A 22,354-nucleotide genomic window follows, 5' to 3' on the forward strand; every position below is an offset into this window, starting at 1 on the left:
TGATAAAGAAGAGGAATTGGAGAACACCCTCAGAGTCAGAATTAATTTCCTGAACATGACAGCAGAGCAGAGGATAAGGCTTGATAAGCAAACAGTCTTAGACCCGTGTGAGCTGCTACAACCCCAGCTGAGAGAGAAAGTCTGTGTAATATCACACTGAGCAGAACTTGGCTTTCACCTTGAGCTAATGTCTCTCCACATACTTTGCACTGCTGGCAGTACAAATCCATGATTTGATTACATAAGGAGTTTAAAATACAATTTGTATAGTACTGTTAAGTACTATAGCCTGATTTCATGGTACTGGAAAACAGTTTTGTATTCTATTCCCACAACTAGAGGTGCATCCATACAAATCGAATTAATCCATTCTGTCTTGCATGGGAAGGTAGAACTCAAAGTTTTATTATTCAGGTTTGCAATATTGTTTCTAAGGAGACAAATAGTAAATTACAAATGTCATTCCATATATTCTTCAGAGATAGCTGTAAAACAGAAATTCTCCTTAACTCTATAAAGTGTTTATAATAATCTAGAAATCAAATATTTCTTTTCTTGCTGTTGATCGTTAACCTTTCAGCACGTATTCAGTTAAATACCCTTTGTGATCAAAGACCCCAGACCTCCATTATGGATTTATTCTTTTTGTCACTGGCCACAGTTCTTTCCTGTGAAACTGCAACCTTATGTCCACAAAAGCTGCATAGTCTTCTTAACATTTGCTCTTATACATTAAACTGCTTTGGAACTTTATGTTTAGACAGTTATTAATGTAGGAGCGAATTTTTGAGAAAATTAAATTTGAATGTGTAATAATATAATGAATTCTATCAATGCCATTTTTCATATACAGGTATGGCTATACCGTTCTACTTACAGAATTTTAAACATTTATGTGGTTCAGTGCTTTTGAATGAAGAGACTTGCTGTCATTGCTCACCAAGTGAAATGAATGTGCAGCTAATTCAATATGATACATCTGTAAGACATATCTCTGGATTTATTGGATTTATCTAATGCCTAACTGAAGCTAAAGTTTTAGTGGCTCATGATTGAATATTTAAGTCATATGTTAGATTAAGAGACATTAATGAAGCCTGGTTTCACATATCTAGAAAATTTTCAGTTTTAGGTTTATTGTCTTGTTTCCCCAATTAGTAAATTACCAAACCTTTTCATTTTAACTCCCTCACATTTTAATTTTAATTAATGAATAATTAATTTATATTTTTTAATCAGAATTAGAGGTTGTAGCATTGTGCTGAGCTGTTGAACTATCAAATGCTCAACACCTGTTTTTTATTGACTGTGCAGTAAAAAGAGACAGTGCATTTTGTAATTGCCTGGACAATCCTGTAAGCTTCTGTACTTTAATATTCCACTTCTGTCGCATTATTTAAAGGTAAATGTTTAGAACATTTCAAACCCATACCATTGTTTTCACATTTTTTAAAAGCTTATAGAGGAGCACAAAAATTTATATTTTTCAACTTCTTTAGTTCAAAGCCTTCTTAATGCTATATGAATACGTGGACATTGATTTAGGCATTTCAGACATGTAGCGAGGAAAATGACTGAAAAAGTATACATAAATATGGAATCTCACATATACTGTACTGTAATATTTTAAACTAATTATTTCTTGTCATCTTCATCTGACAATCCAGATGTTAATATCCCTGCAGCAGGAAGGTTGTCTTTCAGTGAACTTGTTTCTTTTTTAAGCACCTTATTTTTAGCCAAAGTTAGTGACAATGAGTAGATTGTATTCATTTGCGATGTGTATAAGATTTCTGATGTAGTAACTGTGTTCTGGGTTCCAGATACCATGACAACCAAGATGTCACTAGCAACTTTCTTGGAGCAATGTGGCTGATTTCAATAACATTTCTGTCTATTGGATACGGGGACATGGTACCAAATACATACTGTGGAAAAGGAGTTTGCCTTCTTACTGGAATTATGGTAAGTGGCATTTGCATGACCTTTTCTTTTATTCATACATCATGTACTGTATATATGAGCAGCCACCAATGATACTGAAGTTTTATTTAAGCAGATACATCAATTGACTGTGTCCACTGAACCATGTTTGGCCACCCGTCACTGGATAAATAATGAGTGGAAAGCATGGACTACTGCTAGTGCACAGGAGCTCTTGTTATCCCAACACATGGCATAAGCAAAGCAATAATATAAGTTCTCCTATGAGCATGATGGTCCAGATTTTTTCAAGATCTTTATTGATTTACTTGTGTAAAAGTTTATTTTAATACCAAAACGACACTATGCATTTGCACCTTATGAGTTTGAGGTTTCGAGTCATATTTGATATTAAAGGCTTTGAGTGCACCAATCTTTGCTTTAGCTTCACCAATTCTCAAATCTCATTGCTTAATTTGATTCAGTCAAGACCAGTGACATTTAATGTGAAATGCACTGTTTTTGTCTTTAATTTACCTGTGTTACAGTACATCATAACAACCGGTTCTGTAGATAATTTTCCATTGACATGTGCATAACCACATTTGACAATTCTTCAAAGATGCTGCGCTAAAATTATGTCATGGGATTTAACCTAACTAAAAGTACACAAGAAAACCTGATTATAGCTGTATAATAACAATAATAATAATGGTATCCTGTACTTTTCATATTCTACAGTATAAAGTAAGTTCTATAAAAATCTATATTATTTCTTAATTATTTATTGTCTTCGGATATGTATACTTTACCATTATGCAATTGTGTAATGTAATTGTTATACAGAACACTTATTTAAAAAAATGTTAACTTTAATGTCCAGATGATTCAAATGATTATGATTGTGTGTACCATAAATGTGAACCAAGGTGGTCCAGTATTCAAAACATAACAAGGAAAAAAACTTGCAATACATGAATTAGAATTAGAAATGAAACATTCAGTGTACTGGTATTTTATCTTCTATTGAGCTGCATATTTATTTTTTAAAGATCTGTTGCCAGTTCTGTTGACATTTTTTGATAAATTATGCTACCATACAGCTGATGAGTGGGTAGCTGAGATTTCTGAATGAACAGTATTTCAGAGGCACTTAAAACATGCTTCCTGACAGCCAGCTACAAACAAAAGATTTTAATGAGGCTCTGCATCTCTTTATTTTGCATTTTTTTAGGTCTACGCAAGTGTAAAATCTATACACACTAGTTTTCAAAGAGGAAAAGTGAGATTTAATTTGCTTTCTTTACAGCATACCTTAAAATTGTTTGCATTATCAATCTGCGTCAAATGCAGGTCTAATTCAAGTTTTCTTAACATGCTATGCATAAAGAAAAAGACAATGCCAGTTATTTTTCATCAAGTCATGTGTTTTTAGATACTTATGCAATTTACCACTTATTACTCAAATTCATCTGTCGTCTGAGAGACTTGCAGCCTAACAGGACGAGAACTCTCAAGTCTAGATGGACAATCGGCAATATTTTGAAACATTAACATAGTAGAACACTTGTCCTTAAAGGCTGACAGTTAGACAAAAGGATATTTTGCTGAGCACTGGTGCAAGGAATGTTGCTAACAAGAGTCCACTGCAAGTAAATAAATATACAACATTGTGGGGTTCTTTTTGCCTCAAAAGAATGGCTTTCACATGTAATGAAGAAAGAACAATATGTGAAAGTAAAAACTCCTCTGAACTAATTATAGGGTTTTCTAATAAGGAAGGAATAAGGAATAAGGTCTGCATTGGATTACAAATATATTCAAAAGCTCAATCTTACCCTTCCTCAAGAGACCCTTAATTAAATTGTGTGCTTCTCCATTTTGTTTTGAGGGAGTTTGTTTTTTTCTGAAGCCTTTTTTCCCATTTTCCAATTTTTACATTCAGCTGCTTACTTGCTATTAACAGTATGCCTTACATCAGTATTTTTCCTTCCACTTTCCCCTTTGTGGAAATCTGAGCTTTCCCTACCTAATACAAATCCCTCAAGTGTAGTTGTTAGCAACCCACACATGTCGCTAATAGCCTGAGCTTCCACTAATTCATTTTCCTCCCTTCTCCTAATATCCACCTCCATTTTTTGCCTCCTTTCTGGTCAAATCCCAAAATACCCTATCTTTCTCATACGTGATTAATTCCCATGTTTTTTTTTTCAGACTGTCATTATTGAAGCTTCTTGCAGAAAAATCATTATCTCTATTTTTATCCACATGTTATTTCTAAAGCACTTCCTACACACTGATGCTTCACCATTGCACCCTCAGTTATGAAGACAATGACCATATTTGTTTTCACATCAGCCTAAGCCATTCATGTTCTTAAAACTGACTTCAACAGTTTTTTTTTCTCAAACTCAAACCTTATCAGTGGATTTCCTGCAGAAAATAGAATAAGACTCTATCAACCCTCCAAAAAACAGGAAATGCGGGATTTGTAAATTGTGGTTGGCAGGAAGGCTAGAGTTTTAGTTCAATCCAAACCATTTGGTATTACAAAATTAACATAACAGATATTTTCTGTGTTATTCTTGTTCTTTGCTCTTGGAAACCATATGTTTAGGTAATATATTTACTAAACCACTGGTTGAATTATAATTGCTAATAAGGAACTTTCACATTTTACATGAGTCTAATGTTTTTAAAGTACGTTGTAGTTTGCTTGATTTTGCCATACAGTATTTGAGTTTAAAGAAAATGTAAAATAATGCGTATCGGATAGAATGGACACCACGCCTTTATTGCATTGAAAATGTGCCATAATTGGAAAAAGGCTGATAACGCCTGCTGTAGGAAATTCCATGCTTGGGGATTCCTAGTGGCTCTATCAGCAGAGGAACTCACTTAGAGCACAGCTTGGGCCTTTGAGTCCTTTGAATCATTCTCTGGTGAGCTTGCGATTATGTCAGTAAGAAGCACAAGACATTGTAAAACTCACAGCTGGATCAGTGGCTGTGTGGGGAGACACGTACTGTACTGTACACTCCTCATTCTTCCTTTAATGCTTTCAAGATTGTTGTGGCAAGCTCAGTTGAAGAATAGGCGACTGGGAACTGGAAGAGTATAAAATTGATAGAAGGTGTTGATATCATGATGTAAAACATCAGACATTTGATATTTTATTAAAAAAAACATGAAGAAATTATTCATGTTTGTCTCACAAAATCAGGATACTTCAAGGCCATCTTAAGGTGTATCTCTCATGTTTTTCCCTCTTATGTTTGTCTATGTTGAAGTCAATAGTGATCTACCAGCAAAAGTTGCTGAACAGGGACAGTCTTTAAGATTGGATAGGTGTGTTTGTTACTATCTTATTACTATGGGTGTATGGGTTTGAATACTAATTCATGGATGCTAAGGTCTGTCTGAAAAGCCTTGTATAAATATACACTCCTTTTGAAAAATAGCCCATTCTCTTGAATTATACATATTTTCTAAAGTGAACAGTTTTAATCAAAACTTAAATTCTCAAAATAAATGCTTTAGTAGGTGAAAGATGTTTAAATATCAGCAGAAACTGCAAAGAAAAATTAAAAACTATAATACGTTCATGGTATGAGTATTCACCTCCATGAATTGATACTGGTGGACCACCTTTGGCTGCATAGCTGCACGTTTTTTTTTTAAATGTTTACTTATTCAGTTTCAGTCTGAGCATTCAGATTTGCTTAACATATTCACTTAATTAATATTGCATTAAGTGAATGCACTAATGAATTGCATTATATGCAAAATGTGCAGAAAAGAGTTCACAGTCTTCTGCTTTTCATGTCTTTGTCAAATTTACTAGTAGCATTAAAAATTCATAGGCAGATTATTTTAATTGATCCAGTGATCTCATCTTCTCGAAAGAAGACAAATAATTGGCTTCTACACCATGGCTGGGTAGCTTGTCCCATATTTCCACAAGCCTTTTGGTAATGAAGTGCCTCCTAATCTTGGTTTTAAAAGCACTTGCACATTATTTCCACTTATGCCCTGTGGTGGAAATGACATGGAAGTGCATTTAAAACCAATTACAGGAGGCACTTCTTTATACAATGTTTTGTAGACTGTTTTGCATCAGATTGAATAGTTTTCTTATTTAACTAGAACATGAACTTTGATCACACAATCCAGCTTCACCCCCCTGTAGAAAAAGAAAATTTGAATTTTGCTGTGATAACTGCTTGCCCTCAGCATTTCAGCAATATGTACACAATCCTCATTTGTTCTGGTTTATTTGAGAGGAAATGTTTAATATTTATCCCATATTCTAATTGGCATTTCAACCCATGCACCAGCAAGTTCTAATAGCAGATTAAGGATAGTAAATTAAACACGAATGCATTATTTTTCAGATGTTTGATTGAATTCGTTTATTGCATTTAATTTAATGCACAGATCTTATTACTAACAATTTAATTTAACAGTTTCCTTTTCTTATAACTACAGAATATGGCTTCAATATAAGAAGTTGGGTGGATCCTGTTTTCTCATTTTTTTGGCAAGGCTATTTTTAAATATATACTTTATAGCTTCTGTAATCATTATTACTGTAGGTTTTCTGAAAAGTGGAAAGATATCAGAATATCCTTCATTTGGAAGATCTCATCAATTTTTCTTTGTTCCATGATTTCAATTATTCAAATTCTTATCTCGGAGCCTGTAAGATGCTCCGATACAGATGGTCGAGTTGATTATATTGTAATTTAGGCAGTATTTACTCGTGTCTCTTTTGGGGTCAGGAGAGTTTGAAGGGCTCACTAGATTGTATAAATATGTAAGAATGTTAGGAATACAGAATGAAGTGCATCTGTCATATACTGAAAACATTTGTTGTGGTTTTTAGGAGCGCTGACATTTCATAGCTGTAGCTCTGGCAGATCTGTCCTTCGAAATGTGTGTTGTTGCTTCAATGTTGCACCTTCTTCAGCCACTGTGGGTTTAACTTGAAAAAGCACAACATGTTCCCTCTGAAATACAAGGTCCATGTGTCACTGGCGACATATCCAGGCAGGATATGTGTCATGCAGCACAGCTGTAGGTTTTAACTCACTTCACTAACCCATCTGTGGTGACAATCTTTTTGTTCCTGCATTCTCCTCAGGTGTAAAATGAATCCCAACGTTTATAGTTTCATGCATTCCTTTGAGAGCTTCAGATAAATGCATGCATTGGACTGAACAGGGGTTCTTAAGTCAAAACAAACTATAGAATTATTAAGTTCTAAGTCTAGTTTAGCAATGTTAATATTCAGTATTAAAGAATCATAAAATGCTTGCAGGCATTTTTTTCAGCAGCCTTTCAGGTTACTAAATCAATCAAAGGGCAATGCAACTAGCCCTGTGTAAGAATGAATTCATTAATCTCTTTTTGACTCTGTTGTATCTTTTGGTCATGTTTATTGGCATTGGCTGTGTCTACTCCAGGTATTTATGGGGATATCTACATTATTATTATTTGCTTAGAACAGCTTTTATTGTTACATAAGTGTTAAACATCATTTCATATATCTCAATTTTGACAAACTGCACAAAAATAAGACTGTCAACTCTAATATTAGGATTTGTCTGTAATTACCCTAATGTAAGTTCACTGCTTGTAAGATTTGCTCTGTACTTTGCTCTGTGTTTGCAATCACATCCATGTTTACTTCAGGACTCTTGTGGTTTTATAAGCACATCTTATAGGGAAGAACAGCTTTTTACTTTCTACAGTTACACTGTCATTGGAAGCTTACTGTAAGGGATTTTCTGTTATGAAATGGAGTCCAAATGATGTGTAACATGAAAGGGTTATCTGAATGTTTTGGGTTTCTCCGAATAGATGTTTTCAAACAGTTTTTTACGGCTAATAGTAATGTCTTCCCAATTGCTGGACTGCTCTGTGCAATGTTTTAATGCACTTTTCTGGTATGTTTTATAGTGAGAAACCATCCATTTCCCAAATGAAAGCAAAGGTTTTTAAACCATGGAAAGTAGAGACATCTACCTCTTTATGTTTTGAATTAAAATGCATTCCCTATAAAATGTTTATTTCTATAAACCTTCAGTTACCTTTACTTTCTACTCTCACAAAATAAACAGTACAAATAGACTTTTACTATTCATAAGAATTTAACAAAGATTTCTGTATATCAATGCGATATGCACAGTGCCAAAGGTATCCATGCACTACCTACCCAGCTTAAACAAATTAAATATCATCATCATATTAAATACCTATTCAAACCCATGAAGTCAATATTTGGTGGAAACACCTTTGGCAGCAATTACAGCTGCAGGTAATTTTGGGTAAGTCTCTATAATTATAATTATTCTTCTTAGTGGATTTGCTCAAGCTCTCACAAGTTCTTGCTGGATCTCTTAAGGGTGGTATTGACAGAGATGTGCTGCACCAAACAGAAAACATCAGAAAAACAAAATCTATTTGGAATAATCTGTGGAATTTGGAATTATCTGTTCTGTATTGCAAACACCATGCAAGATATAAAATGGTCTTTCCAATATTCCACACAGGCCCATTTTCTGGAGTGCCCAGAATGTTTCTGAATCATGCACATTTTTTCCCAACTAATTTATTGAATTATAGAAATGTATTAATTTATATAACTCTTTTGAAGTTGTTGACGGTCTTTCAGTAGCATTTGTAATCAGTTTCCTCCTTGCCCGAGGCAGTATCTGAGTGGCATAATGTAACCTTCTCATCTTCCTAATCTGTGTCTTTATACAACTTTTTTCCTGACTTGTTTTGAGAACTTCTTTGTCTTCATAGTAGGGTTTTTGCTAGAAATTCACTACCTGACTGAAGAACCTCACTGAGACAGTTTTTTTTTTAATTTTCAGGCCATGACAACCACAATTATTGCAAGCAGACAGACAACTAATTGTGTGGCTCATTAATATATTTTTGTGCAGCTAAATTAAGTTTGCCACAGCAAGGGGTTTGAATAGTCATACAATCAACACTTTTCCATTTCCATATTTATATTTCCATATTAATCACCTATTTTTGTCTTTCTATTTGTTTTTAGCTTTGAAAGTGTAGAGTAAGTTGTGTACAATATATAGGAAATACTAATTTCTACTTTAAAAGGTCATGACTTTTTAAGGCAACAAAATGTGAAAAGTGTGCAAAAGCTAAATACAGTATATTCTTGCAAGGAACGCTATATTCATTTATAGATATCTAAATTTTAGTATAGTATGGTTTAGTTAATATTTAACTTTTATTAACTTGTATAACTATTATTAACACTTGTACGTATAAGCACTTGTATTTAACTTCTTAATATTTAACACTGGCCTGTGTATCTTTTTAAATAAATGGACTAATTGTTGTAGCTTTACAATATATTTTAATACTCCCATTTCAATAGTCTACAATAAGGAACATTAATTTAACTCTTGGTTGGTAGCTGGTTGGTTGGTAGCTTGGTAGCTGGCAGCTACTGTAATTGGTCCAAGATCTCTGCCAGAGGTTTCTTTAAAAAAGCCAAGTCATCGAAATTTGTCATCGGCTTTGAGGACATAGCTAAGTGGCTTGTTTCTTTGTCCTACAACCCTTTCAATAAAAAAAATGTTATCAATTGTAAATGCAATTTCAAGTAGTTTACACTTATTGTACGTCCCCTGGTTCAAATTTCAATCTTCAGATGAAGTCCACTGGGTTGACTTTGACAATGCCTCGGAAAAGTTTGAATACCTGTATCAAGTCACCAGGTCACCTCGCAGTCTTTTCTGTTCAGAACTAAAAGGGTTCAATTCCATTAGCCTGTCAGCAATTTATATTCTCTAAAGCCTGGAAATGTATATGGTTACTGTTCTCTTGAATGATTCCTTTTTTATAACTTGGTGACCAAAATTGTACACAATATTCTAAATGAGGTCTTTTGCAGCACACTGTAACGCAACACCCCTAGATTTCAATTTCTTCGCTTTTAACTATATATCTCTTCATTTTTTGGTGTAAATACTTATTCATATTTCAAATATAAATTATGTGACAACATAAACACCAAAATCTTTTTCATAAGTATCCTCTCCTACTGTAGCTCAGTGCTTACCCTTTGCATTCATAAAGTATTATTTTTCTACTGTACGTACATGTAATGTTGCACATGTCTACATTGAATATCATCTGCCTAGTTTGGTTCAGGGTTTTCTCTAACTCTTTTCTGTTTAATTTGCAGCTTCTACACTTCTTACTAATCCTCTTATTTTGGGTATAATCTGCAAAATTGACTAGTTTAATGCCTGTGCTGGAACACAGATCACTACTGTAAATTAAAAAGAGCAGTGGTCCTAGTACAGATCCCAGTGGTATTCCACTAATTACATCACTTTGTTTTTAACATGTATTTCTTATATGTACTCTTTGTGTCTCTGTTTTCGTTTTATTAACCAAATCACTATATAAAACACATGCATTCCCCCATATTCAATTAAATTCAATGTTTTATAAGGAGCTTTATTGAAAGCCTACTGAAAACTTAAATACATCATATTGAATGCTGTGTATCCAGCTGCTGTTCTTGCTTGTTCAAAGAAATCCAACAAAAGCAAGATCTCCCTAAATTGATGTTGACTAGGACCCTATTTGCAAACAGGTGATCTTTTTAGATCAAGTTTAGTTATAGACTTATTTGTCTATAATTACTTGGTTAATCTGTTTTCATTTTTATAGATTGGTAGTACATTAGTAATTTTCCAGTCCATGGGGTACTATTCTTTTGACTGTTTGAAGTGCTGTGTCAGTGGCTTCTGAATCTCCTTAAGTGTCTCTTCTATGTTAATACTACTTATAATGGTAACACTTTACATAAGCTGCATATTGTTTGCTTCTTTCTTGGTGAACATCCGAATTAAATTCTCACTAAGTATATCAGCCATTTCCCTATCATTTCTTTGTCTAGAAAATTCCCATTATTTCCATTTGAAATACTCACTTAGTACAGTATATCAACCATTTCCCTTCATTTCTTTGTCTGGAAAAATCCCATTATTTCCAGTTATTGTCTTGGATACATTTTACTTCATTCTTTATAATTCTTCTGCTGTAGTGGTACTATGAGTACCTTTTATTATTTATATTAGCCTCTATTGTAGTGTTTCTTTCCATCTCTCTCCGGGTCTTTATAAAATTATTTTAATCCCGTTCTCGAAATATACTGTACTCATATTATTTAAGTGGATTCTGTAATTTTAATACATTTCTGAATTTTATATTTAGTATTAAATCTTGAATATTAATAATTTTATAAAGTACTGTATATGCCCTCTTATTTGCCCTTATATATTTGTTGAACCATTATTCAATTTTGGGATACATCTGTGCTTCAAATATATTCTCTTTAAAATGTTGCCATCCATTATTCACCAGTTCCTGTCAAATCTATCCTGTTACATCTTAATTCTTTTAAGCTCTGTCTCATTACTTCTGTCTGCTTTCCTATAGTCATTGTTAACAAGTGCAACTTGTTAATTATAAAATAAGACAAAATTACATAAAACCCTGAAAAACTGCCCCATTAGGTTTATAAAATATAAGTTCTGGAGGAAGGTTAGACCCTAAGTCTCACACCCAGGACCTCCTTTCCTGTCTCTCTCTCTCGTATCCCCCCTGCCTCCCCATCTACACTCTTGCAGCAAATTATTCCTTCCAGTAATGAGGGCGTCCTCATGGCTAGGCTCTATATATTTTTGTCGTCTGTTGTGTTTATTAAGATCTAACTGAACTACTGGATTATAATTATTTGTATCACTTATTAAACTTGCAAAACAATGCCACTTAAGACAGAGAAAGATCTGATGCTGCCAAGTAAATTAGGAAAAAGCGTGAACTGAACATGTGGTAATATTTCTTGTTCCCTTGAAGGTTTTGTAGAATTAGCTTCAAAGTTAGTGTTATAAATATATGGAGAAGATGACGTCAAGCTAAACAGACTGATAAAACATTTAACAAGAATTGTGGAAGGATCCTTCTACCATCTGTGAGGGGCGTTTAGACAGGTAACCTAATTTTACTGAAACATAAGGTAACAATTGTTTCCAGTTTCATTTGTGGTGTTTTGTTTTTGTTTGTCCCAGGGAGCCGGATGCACTGCTCTGGTGGTTGCTGTGGTTGCCAGGAAGTTAGAATTAACCAAAGCAGAAAAACATGTACATAATTTTATGATGGACACGCAGCTGACAAAGAGAGTAAGTCTAAATCTAAATAACTGGTCAAATTGTGAAAGAACCTAGGTAATAGCAATCCAATGGAATCTCAATCTGAGTCAACCCTAAAGACACAAAACAAATACACTGGGATTTAATGGTAATCCTGAAGTGATGACAGAGACTATGGTAAATCTTATTTGACATGTTATAATCTGTTGCTCTTTACCATCATAAAGAATTGGAACCCCGAGCTTCAAAGCATCCTATAGTAAATCTGAATGACAGGAAGCTTATAACATTCCAGTGCTGTTCATAGTGTCAGAAAAACAATTCATGCTACAACAATAAGAATGAATCCCTGTTATGTTTAGTCAGTATTGGTTGACTGTGATTTTTTTGACAGGACTCTAGTTCTAAAAGATGTAGTTATTAAGCAATCATTAACGATGTGTGCTACTCCTAGCAATCTAGCACTATTTAAAGATGCACAATTCAAAATTTCACTCATAACCTCTATACATACTGTGTATTTGTGAATATTTCTTCTCCTTAAGACAAATGATTTGCATAAAATGTTTTTTGTACCACATTTTTTATGCCTGTTGCATAATTTGGCTTATTTGGGTTTCAGCCATGTGGATACAATAACAAAAACTTTCCCTCAAATAAACAGAAAAGTAACACTGTAGAAAAGAAACTAGGTAATATGGAATTATATCAGGCAGAAAAAAAACAAGCTAAACACATCAATTTAAAACCAGATAGAGTCAATAAACAACTGGTATCATCAGAAAACCTGACTTCAGTTTTCATCTGATACAGAATGTTACTTAAAGGTTAGAGCTTAAACCCTGTTCAGGAGATTAATGATTTCCTTTCAGCTGTTGACTGTTTTTACACACTAATGTATCACTTAAGCTCTTTCTGAAGGGAATATTGTCAGATGTTTTACTCTAAACAATTTAGGAAATCATTCCAATCAATCCACTTTGGGGATGTAATGTCCCCTTTGTTTCTTTGTAAGAATGTAAGAAAGGTTACAAATAAGAAGAGAACATCCATTCCATTTTGCCTATTTGCCTGCTAGTAGCTGACCGATCTGAGGATGTCTTCCAACCATTTGTTGAAGAATATCAGGGAATGAGCTTCAGACACTTGGCCGGACTGTTTGTTTCACAACTCCACATGCCTTTATGTGAACAAGTGCTTCCTGATTTTAGTCCTGAATGACAGTTCAGAGAACATAAATAGCCAAAATTGTGCATCATAATCCCTTTATCATTTAATTCCAGTCTCGGTACATTTCATCTCTGCTCTGAGCAACCTCAGGATATTAAGCATCTTATTGCTGTGGTATGGTTCATTTCCTATTGCCAAACCATATCAGAGCAATTATGTTGTCATCAGTAAAGTGAAACAAAAGGCATTCTTTTAATTATCTGAGTCAGTTAGACTTTGCATTAATTTTGCTTTTTTTCTCCATTTCCAGATGAAGATTCAGATTTGGTACCTTCTTAAATAAACTCAATCTCTTTTCTCTTCAAGGTGAAAAATGCAGCTGCCAATGTACTCAGGGAAACATGGCTGATATATAAAAACACAAAGTTGGTTAAAAAGATCGACCATGCCAGGGTGAGGAAGCACCAGCGTAAATTCCTACAAGCCATTCACCAGTGAGTATGGCTTCTCAAATATTCAATTCTGTTTTTTTCAATATTGTTTAGTTATTATTTTGTGTTATACAATGCCTACAGCACTGATATTCACACCTCCAACAGGATCACTACAACAGGTTTTATAGGTAACATCATCTTTAATGAGTAATAACCCACAAACAGTGTTTATACTGTATAACATTGTGTGATTTCTGCATTTTCAGAGTGCTCCACTACCCATTGACAAAGCAGCACACTGCAACAGCCACATTTTCCTCCATTCATACATGGACAACAACACGTAGATATGCACACAGATTATTAATACAGGGAAGGCATGAACAGAATGCAGGGGTCTATTTATAAAGCATATCTTAAGGGCTCTGTTTCTATTGCAACATATAAAGATAGATATATAATGATATTATCAAGTCCGTATTATTGAATCCAGTAAAATAATGTGATTGTGATCTTTGTTATACAGGATATGCCTTATTTTACACCTTATATGCAGCTTGGAAACAAATAAACTAAAACTGGTGACTTTCAGTGTAAATACATATAAAATTATTTCCCTTTCCTTGTTCTGTCTGAGTCTAAAAATCTGAATGTCTCCATTCCACATAATGATTATACTTTTAAAACCAAATTTACTTTGTTTCCATTTACAGATTGTTTTTTTTGCGTTGTTTTTGATTAATGAAATTATTCGTTTTGTACTTCAGTTTTTCTGCTAACGTACGATTGCGTTTACCTAAAAATCCCTTTGTGCTGATTTTTTTTTGTGTGTATTTTACATTTTCTTTCTTTTTTCAACAAATTGCAATAGAGCTCGAAAGTAAGTCTGTATGAGCTGTTCTTCTTAATTATTGTAGAGTCTTAATACTTTATGCATGCATCAAACGACCCCGTTCTTTTCAACTCAACAATATGACCACTGTCATGGAAATGTGATCCAAAATCATGATCCTTTATGTGATAAGTGAAATTCACAACACACTTGTAGCATGGAATTCTTTGTCGAAGCACAATGCAGATGTTGCACTGTTTGAAATCTTACCATCACTTGCAGCTAAATTCATTGTCACTAGAAATTAATAAGAGGCACCATATTGAAATGCAGTGGTTACAGGGTTTGTTGTTGCACTGTGCATTACGTGCATGTACTGTACGTTCCCTCAGAGGTCCACATTTGATACAGTACCTACACTTATTAATGCTGTAATTTATTGCTTTTCGATATGTTTTTGGTGTATGGAGCTCAGAACGGCCTTTGTGCATCTATGTAGTAGCACAGAAACACTGTTTTCAGGGAACAAATTCAAGCCTATGGTTGCTTGTGTATGTGTACATTAAATGAGCTATTTCAATATTAAGCATAACTATAAAAAATATAAAAATAAAGTATTTTTTTTTAAAAGAAGGAAATAAAATATTAACAGAATATTATTAAAATAATGTGCAATAAAATGTAAGTTTCAGAATTTCTACAGAACTGATTAAATTAAAAAGCAAATCAACAAAGCTCTTTATTCAGGACATTTTTACTATGACAATTTTATTCTATTCCGACCTGCTGATCATGAAGTGATCAAAAGTGAGTTATGTTAAGTATCACTGGATGTGCTGTACAGTAGTGTAGATCAGTGAAGGCTAAGCAATTAAGTGAAACTTTACTGAGTGCTCTCAAATGATAGTTTTTCATTAATTTCTTCATTATCCCATAGTGCCCTGATAGAAACAAACGAGCACCTATGTTGTACTGTATACTGTGCAACACATAGCACCTATTTAGACTGTTGGTGCAGGTGTGATATTGCTAATGGATAAATGCATGATGTGGGCATGGCTTTATCACCCAATTTCTCACCCAGGAAAGACTTACTCACTTAATATGTCTAATATGTGACTTATAAGTCACTTTTTTCAGACATAGGTCCCATATTATATTGACACATCTGCTCATTGCATTCTAGTAAAATCCAATAAGTAGTTTCTGATGAGGTTATTTATAAAGCCATCAAATATAGCTATAGTACTGCATTCACTAACAATTTTAAAAAATAAGCAACAAACAAAATAAGTTAAGATCCAAAAATCCAAAATGTACCAAGGAATGTGGGAATTAGTACATTGTCATAATAGTTTGTAATAAGTTTCAAAGCTACACATGAAAGTAATAGTAATAATGAATATTGAAATTAATTCTAATGAAGACACTCAAAGTGCTGTCCAATGGCATACACATTGTACACAAGCAGGAAAGAATAAAAACACATAAAAAAGTACAATAAAATTTAAAACTATTTTAAAATAATAAAATCAAGAATAAAAATAAATTCTTCGTAAAAAGATAACGTCTTTTTCATAGATTTAGTGCTGCACATGAAAAGACTGTCTTCCATTGTCCTCAGCAGTGAAAGAAGGCCTAAATCCGCAGCTATCAGATTGAGAGCTGGGCTACATTTATGCAATAAACCCTTAAAATAACCTGAGGCTACATCTGGTTTATACGGAAACAGGGGAACCTTAAATCTCACTTTAAACTTCATAGGGAGTCAGTGCAATTTACAAAAGACAGCAATAATGTGCTGATGCTGTAGAATTTTTATACCAACACACAAGGCAGAGATCTGGACAGGTCTGTGTAGTACCATTGAAACAATGCTCGTAGACAGAATTCACTTTAATGAAATAACTTCTAAAAGATAAACAATTGATATCACTCTTACCTGTGTATTTTTAAGTCATATTGAGAAATTCCTGCAAAGGTCAGTGGTTCATAAATATAAAACCTTTGGGTTTCATACAGTATATTGTCAGGCCAAGCAAACTCATTCAAATGTTAATATGCTATTGAGGCTTATAGTGATCTGTCCAGGACAAGCTGTTCGCCAAGAGAGCAGGATGATCACAATAAACTAGAAGCTACTGAGCTGAATTAAGACCTCTTCATCTGCAGCCTGTTGGCAAGATTATGAAATTCCAGTATAGATTGCTTAACTGAACCTAGTTAAGAATCTATTCGGGAGAGAACACAGACTCCCTAAGCTTTAGAGACAGCTACAGAAGTGTGTAGTATTTAAGTGTTGTCTCTGCATTCAAATGGTATTCAATCTTAAACATTTTAGTTCTAGATAGTAACACAAATAATAATTACTAAAATGTTTTCACCGTTTCAAACATATTTCACAATGGATTTGATTGCACTTTAAATATCAGTAGGAAACAGAGAACTTCTCAGTTCTCTGAAAGCAGTGCAAGTCAACAAAACGTGTTTTTGTGTCAAAGTAGAAATAAGCAAATTGCTAATTTGTGTTTTAACTAAAATTGAGACACTGTTCTACAGTATACTGTCTCATTAATCTTTGAAATGATCATTTTCAGACTGAACAGAATAGATTAATCAGATGTTGATGTGGACTGGAAAACAAAACGGTTACAGGGTCAGACACTTGATTTCCATTGACCTTGTTTGTTTTGTAAGGCTTTAGCTGCAAGTTAATGAGTTCCAGTTCATATTGGTTAGAATCTCGCTTATCACTGAAACTCCATCAGGTCCAGATGCCTTCTAATCAATTCCATTTCAGAGTGAACAGGACTAATACCTGTATCTAGTCACTTTGACATAGGAAGAATATTAATACCAAAAAACATAGAGAGAGGCATCATCAACACCATCAAAGTTTTTTTTTCATCTTCCTATGCCTCTGTGCTAAGATACTGAAGCTTCTGATGACTTTTTTTCTGGCTTGTTTCTCAGACTGGTAAAGAACTGTGCCTTTTAAACTGAAATTTCAAAACCATGGCAAACAGCACTCAGAGGACATGAAACATCTTCCTTGCTATATATATTTTGTGTTGCAGTGTGGAGAAAGCATGCATCTCATTCAACCAGTTACATAAATAATATGATTAGGAAAGTAATGCAAGCATTGCCCATGCAGATGTTTGATTTGTGCATGATGTTTGAAGATGGCAAAAGAGAACTGGTTCTTCTTAATGACTCTTTACAAAATTCCACATTTAGATTAAGAAGTGTAAAAATGGAGCAACGAAAGCTGAATGATCAGGCAAACACTTTAGTGGATCTTGCTAAGGTAAGTACAATTCAGTAACCAGTCATAAGAGAGAATACAATCTATCTTCTAACCACTTAATCCAATACAGGGTTACAGGGGAGCCAGAGCCTATCTGAGCAACCAATGGGCACAAGGCGGATACACCCCGGACAGGACGCCAGTCCATCACAGGACACACAGAGAGACAAACACACTCACACTCACACCAGGGCCAATTCTTCCAGGAGCCAATTAACCTATCAGTATGTTTATGGACTGTAGGAGGAAAACCATGCAACCACAGGGAGAACATACAATCCCCGTGCAGGTAGGACCCCAGGAATTGGCCCCTGCTCTGCGAGGCAGCAATGCTAAACAGGCTACCATGCTGCCCAACATGCTGCACAAGAAACAACAAGTGTTAGCTAATTTAACATAAACCTTAAACTGGTATGTGATAATATTTTCATTTTCACAAGCAACAGTTCTTGTAAAAATATCAGAAAGCTGCAAAGTTTCCACTATTATGATAGTAATCATGATGCTGCTTATATAAAATACGGGATTTTCAGCATCTATTGCAAAACCAAAGAAGGCAGCTTGAGGGATATTGGGGTTATAATTTTAAATAGAAAAAAATACATTTGCAGTCGGCAATGTAATCACATTGCACTAACTCATCATTCATGTGTCGTAATGTTTTGGTCTACCATTAACAGTAAAGTAGGACTGGCTTTATTCACCTCATGCATCTAACAAGTGAGCAGAGCTGCAATGGCCATTTAATGCCATTCAGGTGCCATTCCGCAGCACTCACGTCCAGCTGTCTTTTCGAATTTTGAAGACATCCACCTAACAGATTCAGTAACATTGCTGACCAAAGTAAATTGTTAATATTCTTCCACTGGAGGTGGTTTCTAATGTTACATGCACCAGCACCTCATTACACAGCTCAAGTGGAGAATTTAGTAATTACATTCATCTGTTGAATAAAGGCTAGTTTAATCTAGACAGGCCAGGTGGATCAATCCTAAAGCAGACGTTAGTCAAGACTCTGAGATTAGTGCCAATACCCTTACTAAAAGTCTTGTGGGATCTTTAATGACCAAGTACTCAGGATAAGGTTTTATGTCTCGTAAAAAAAAAGAGCTGCTCATGCATAACACCTCCACCACCATGCTGGGACATCAGTTTGGGATTCCAGCCCAGAGAGAAGAGTTCCACCTACTTGTCAACAAAAACACTGCTTACAGTGTAAGACTGTGTTAGACAGTGTAACAATGCGTACATCTTTAGAAGTGACACATCCCAGTACTGACCAGACCCAGCCTTGCATAGTCTCCAAAATGAGATGAGATCAAGCTACAGGCTGGTAATGAAAAAGCCTGGCATGAACCCATAAACATGATATGATATTCCTGGACATCAGTCCACTACTGATTGTCATCAGCACCACTAACCATCATTACCAGCACGTGATATTCATGAGTTATACAATGAATGGTTTAACTGGCTAAGAAATTGCAATACACACAGTAATACCCATGGTTTGCGTTAGTGTTATATTTTGTCTTCTGTTACTGCTTTAGTGTCCAACATATTGTCCTGGTGTATGCTGCATCTCGGACTTTAAGTCACTGGTTTGTTGCATTGTACAGTATGTCATAACTGTGAGATATTTTATATTTTGCTGTGAGGCAATCATATAGTTACCCAGCAGAATACAGGAATAAATATAGGAATTGATGTCATGCAGTAATATTTGTATGCACTCATATTGTACAGTATATCCTGAGATGAGACACACTGTATACTTTGTTGCTCTAAAACATACTGTATACTTACTTTAAAAGGTAAATGTTACTCTGTTCATTGTTTGGCATATGGATGTTCTGTCACATTACTCTCAATGCCAACAAGGTGTGCTTCTCAAAGTGAGATAAAAAGTTAAATAAATCTCTGGCATCCCCCTACATTTTGTGACCAGTATATGTATAGAGTATATAGTATATACAATATTTATATATAGTATATACACACAAACATATGCATGCTCACACACATATATACTCACTGGTGAACTGTTTAGACACCAGAATAAAACGCCTCAGTGTTAGACATCTGTTGTACACTTCAGAAGCATGAGTCTGAATTTGTATATTTTTGTTTATTGGCCAAAACAATTTTCCTGTTGAAAACTTGTGGCATCAGCAGAACATGCAGTATAATACCACTTACCATTTCCCGTGTCATGACGATGATCCTGATATAAAAATGAATTATATCAAATATATATCATTCCTACTGGAATGTACGGAATATATCAAAATACATAATTCCTTAAGGAATATATACCCAATTCTGTTAAAGCTGATTTTTGGCTCATTTCATATACATGCATTCATATATTTTCTTCTTTCTAATACAATTTTAAAACTTTTTTGACAGAATTTTAGTTTTCATTTGAGGATTCTGTTTTCATTTTATAAAAGTATGTTTACACTTTTATGATGTAATAGATTATATAATCCCCTCAAACATTATCGGTGTATTAATTATTGTGAAAGAGACAAATTACTGTGTAAGAAGTATTTTCATTCACCACTTTTATCTCTGTAAAATGAAAGAGTTACATGACCACAAAAAATGAAAGAGAGGAGTTCTACAGTACAATGCAACACTAAGTCAAATCAGCAATGACTAAAAATTCTTAAATTAGTTTTAATTGCAGTTCTAAACCTTCTGTTAAAAGAGAGTGCTTCCAAGTGTGACATAACAATTAAAAAACATCTGCAAACAACAGACAAAGCGAATAAAATATACAACAAAGAAGCACTTTGAAAAGATCTGCTTTTCTGCTTTTGTTAATTAGTTAAGACTCTGCACAACAGTTATCAGATTTGTAGCTGGCAGGTGGTTCATGTAGGAATATCCATTCTTTCATGATGCTCTTGCTAAATAGTACTGTAGGTGCCTATTGTACTGTATGGATTACATCCAAAAAACACAGTGGTACAACTGCTACAACGTTTCATCCAAGGATGTATTTTTAATTTCCTGCAGAAAAATTCAGGGCATCTCTTTTATTGCTTCCATAAAATGTCTCTGGGGGAAGAGGGCTGTGTTTTCCCAATATCCACAGCAAAGGGCATCAATTGTAATAACGTTTTTGCTGCAATGCCAAATATCCTCAATCTTCTAGATGTAACTATCGCACACAAATTATTTGAGCTGAATGTCATTAAGGCCATACATATTAGATAACATGAATTAGGCCAAACTTACATGATGCTGCATACAGTGTATGCTTTAATTTAGAAATATATTGCTTTGTTATTAAAAGTCTCATTAACTAAGCACATCAACAATCCCATGGAATGTAATATCTGTGAAAAATTATATACCATACTGTGTTCTAAGTATGTTCGATATTTTTTCTGAAAAAAGATACTTCTGTGAAAATATGCCAGCTAAATCTTTGTTTTTTCTTCCTGACAACAGACTCAAAATATAATGTATGACATGATTTCGGACTTGAACGAAAGAAGCGAAGATTTTGAGAAGAGGATTGTCACTCTAGAAACCAAACTTGAGACCTTAATTGGGAGCATCCAGGCTCTGCCTGGACTTATAAGCCAGACAATTAGCCAGCAACACAGGGAGTTCTTAGAAATTCAAATGCAGCCCTATGACAAGCAAGTTGCCTACAGTGCTGAGAGATCACGGTCCTTGTCCAGAAGGAGGTCCTCTTCAACAGCACCGCCAACGTCATCGGAGAGTAGCTAGAGTTGACTGAAAACCACAAGATAAAAGACTTTTTGCCATCATATGGTCAATATTTTAGCTTTTATTGTAAAGCCCTATGGTTTTAAATCAGTGTTATCCAGGTTCTGATATCCAGAATCCAGGAAACCTGAACAAAAAAAAAAAAAGATTTAGGCCAAAATGAGTGAGAAATCTTTCTCTCTTTTTTTTTCCTGTGAGATGCACAGTGAATGCACCTATCATTGCTATATAGATTGTTTCTTCTGTACTTTCACTAACTTTTTATTCATGCACTTCAATGAACTTTACTATTATAAGAAATAATATAATAAAAATTATTTAATTTCTGCATAAATCTTGTTATTTTTCTTTCTAGAGCTTTCGATTAAAAGAAAGAAAGATGTAGTATTAGAATCTGATGTTTGGTTTAGAATAAAAGGAAAATTATTTTTAATCCTAAAATTTATTTTAAGACATTATATTGTAGATCTTTTCTATTTTAGATGCACTAAACGTGTGATTGTTATATACTGTTACAAATATTTTATGACAAATGAATGGGGTGTGAGAAAAACATCTCAATGTGAGGTAATACTGAGTCCATACCCATGTATGCATGGAGGATAGGTGTTATATTCCCTCAGATTTCATTTTCTATTTCCTTTATATTACTTTTTCTGAATGAAGTATGAATTATACAAACATAACTAGTAGAACTCTACAGGAATGATGCATATTCATTTCATTTTACTGT

At 34.2% G+C, this 22,354-nt stretch overlaps 1 protein-coding gene across 1 annotated transcript in view; it reads left to right on the forward strand.

The window, feature by feature from the left end:
• The window catches only part of kcnn2 (potassium calcium-activated channel subfamily N member 2), a 95,674-nt gene extending 73,719 nt beyond the window's left edge, over positions 1-21,955 (forward strand). The window contains exons 5-9 of the mRNA XM_088910888.1: positions 1,824-1,965; positions 12,048-12,158; positions 13,665-13,792; positions 17,805-17,874; positions 21,337-21,955. Coding sequence (XP_088767014.1) covers positions 1,824-1,965; positions 12,048-12,158; positions 13,665-13,792; positions 17,805-17,874; positions 21,337-21,621 — 736 coding nt within the window. The 3' untranslated portion in view covers positions 21,622-21,955. The remainder of the gene's footprint in view (positions 1-1,823; positions 1,966-12,047; positions 12,159-13,664; positions 13,793-17,804; positions 17,875-21,336) is intronic.
• Positions 21,956-22,354: the final 399 nt, after the last annotated feature.

This window comes from Atractosteus spatula, chromosome 3 (assembly GCF_055471065.1).
Source record: "Atractosteus spatula isolate fAtrSpa1 chromosome 3, fAtrSpa1.hap1, whole genome shotgun sequence".
Taxonomy (NCBI): Eukaryota; Metazoa; Chordata; class Actinopteri; order Semionotiformes; family Lepisosteidae; genus Atractosteus; species Atractosteus spatula.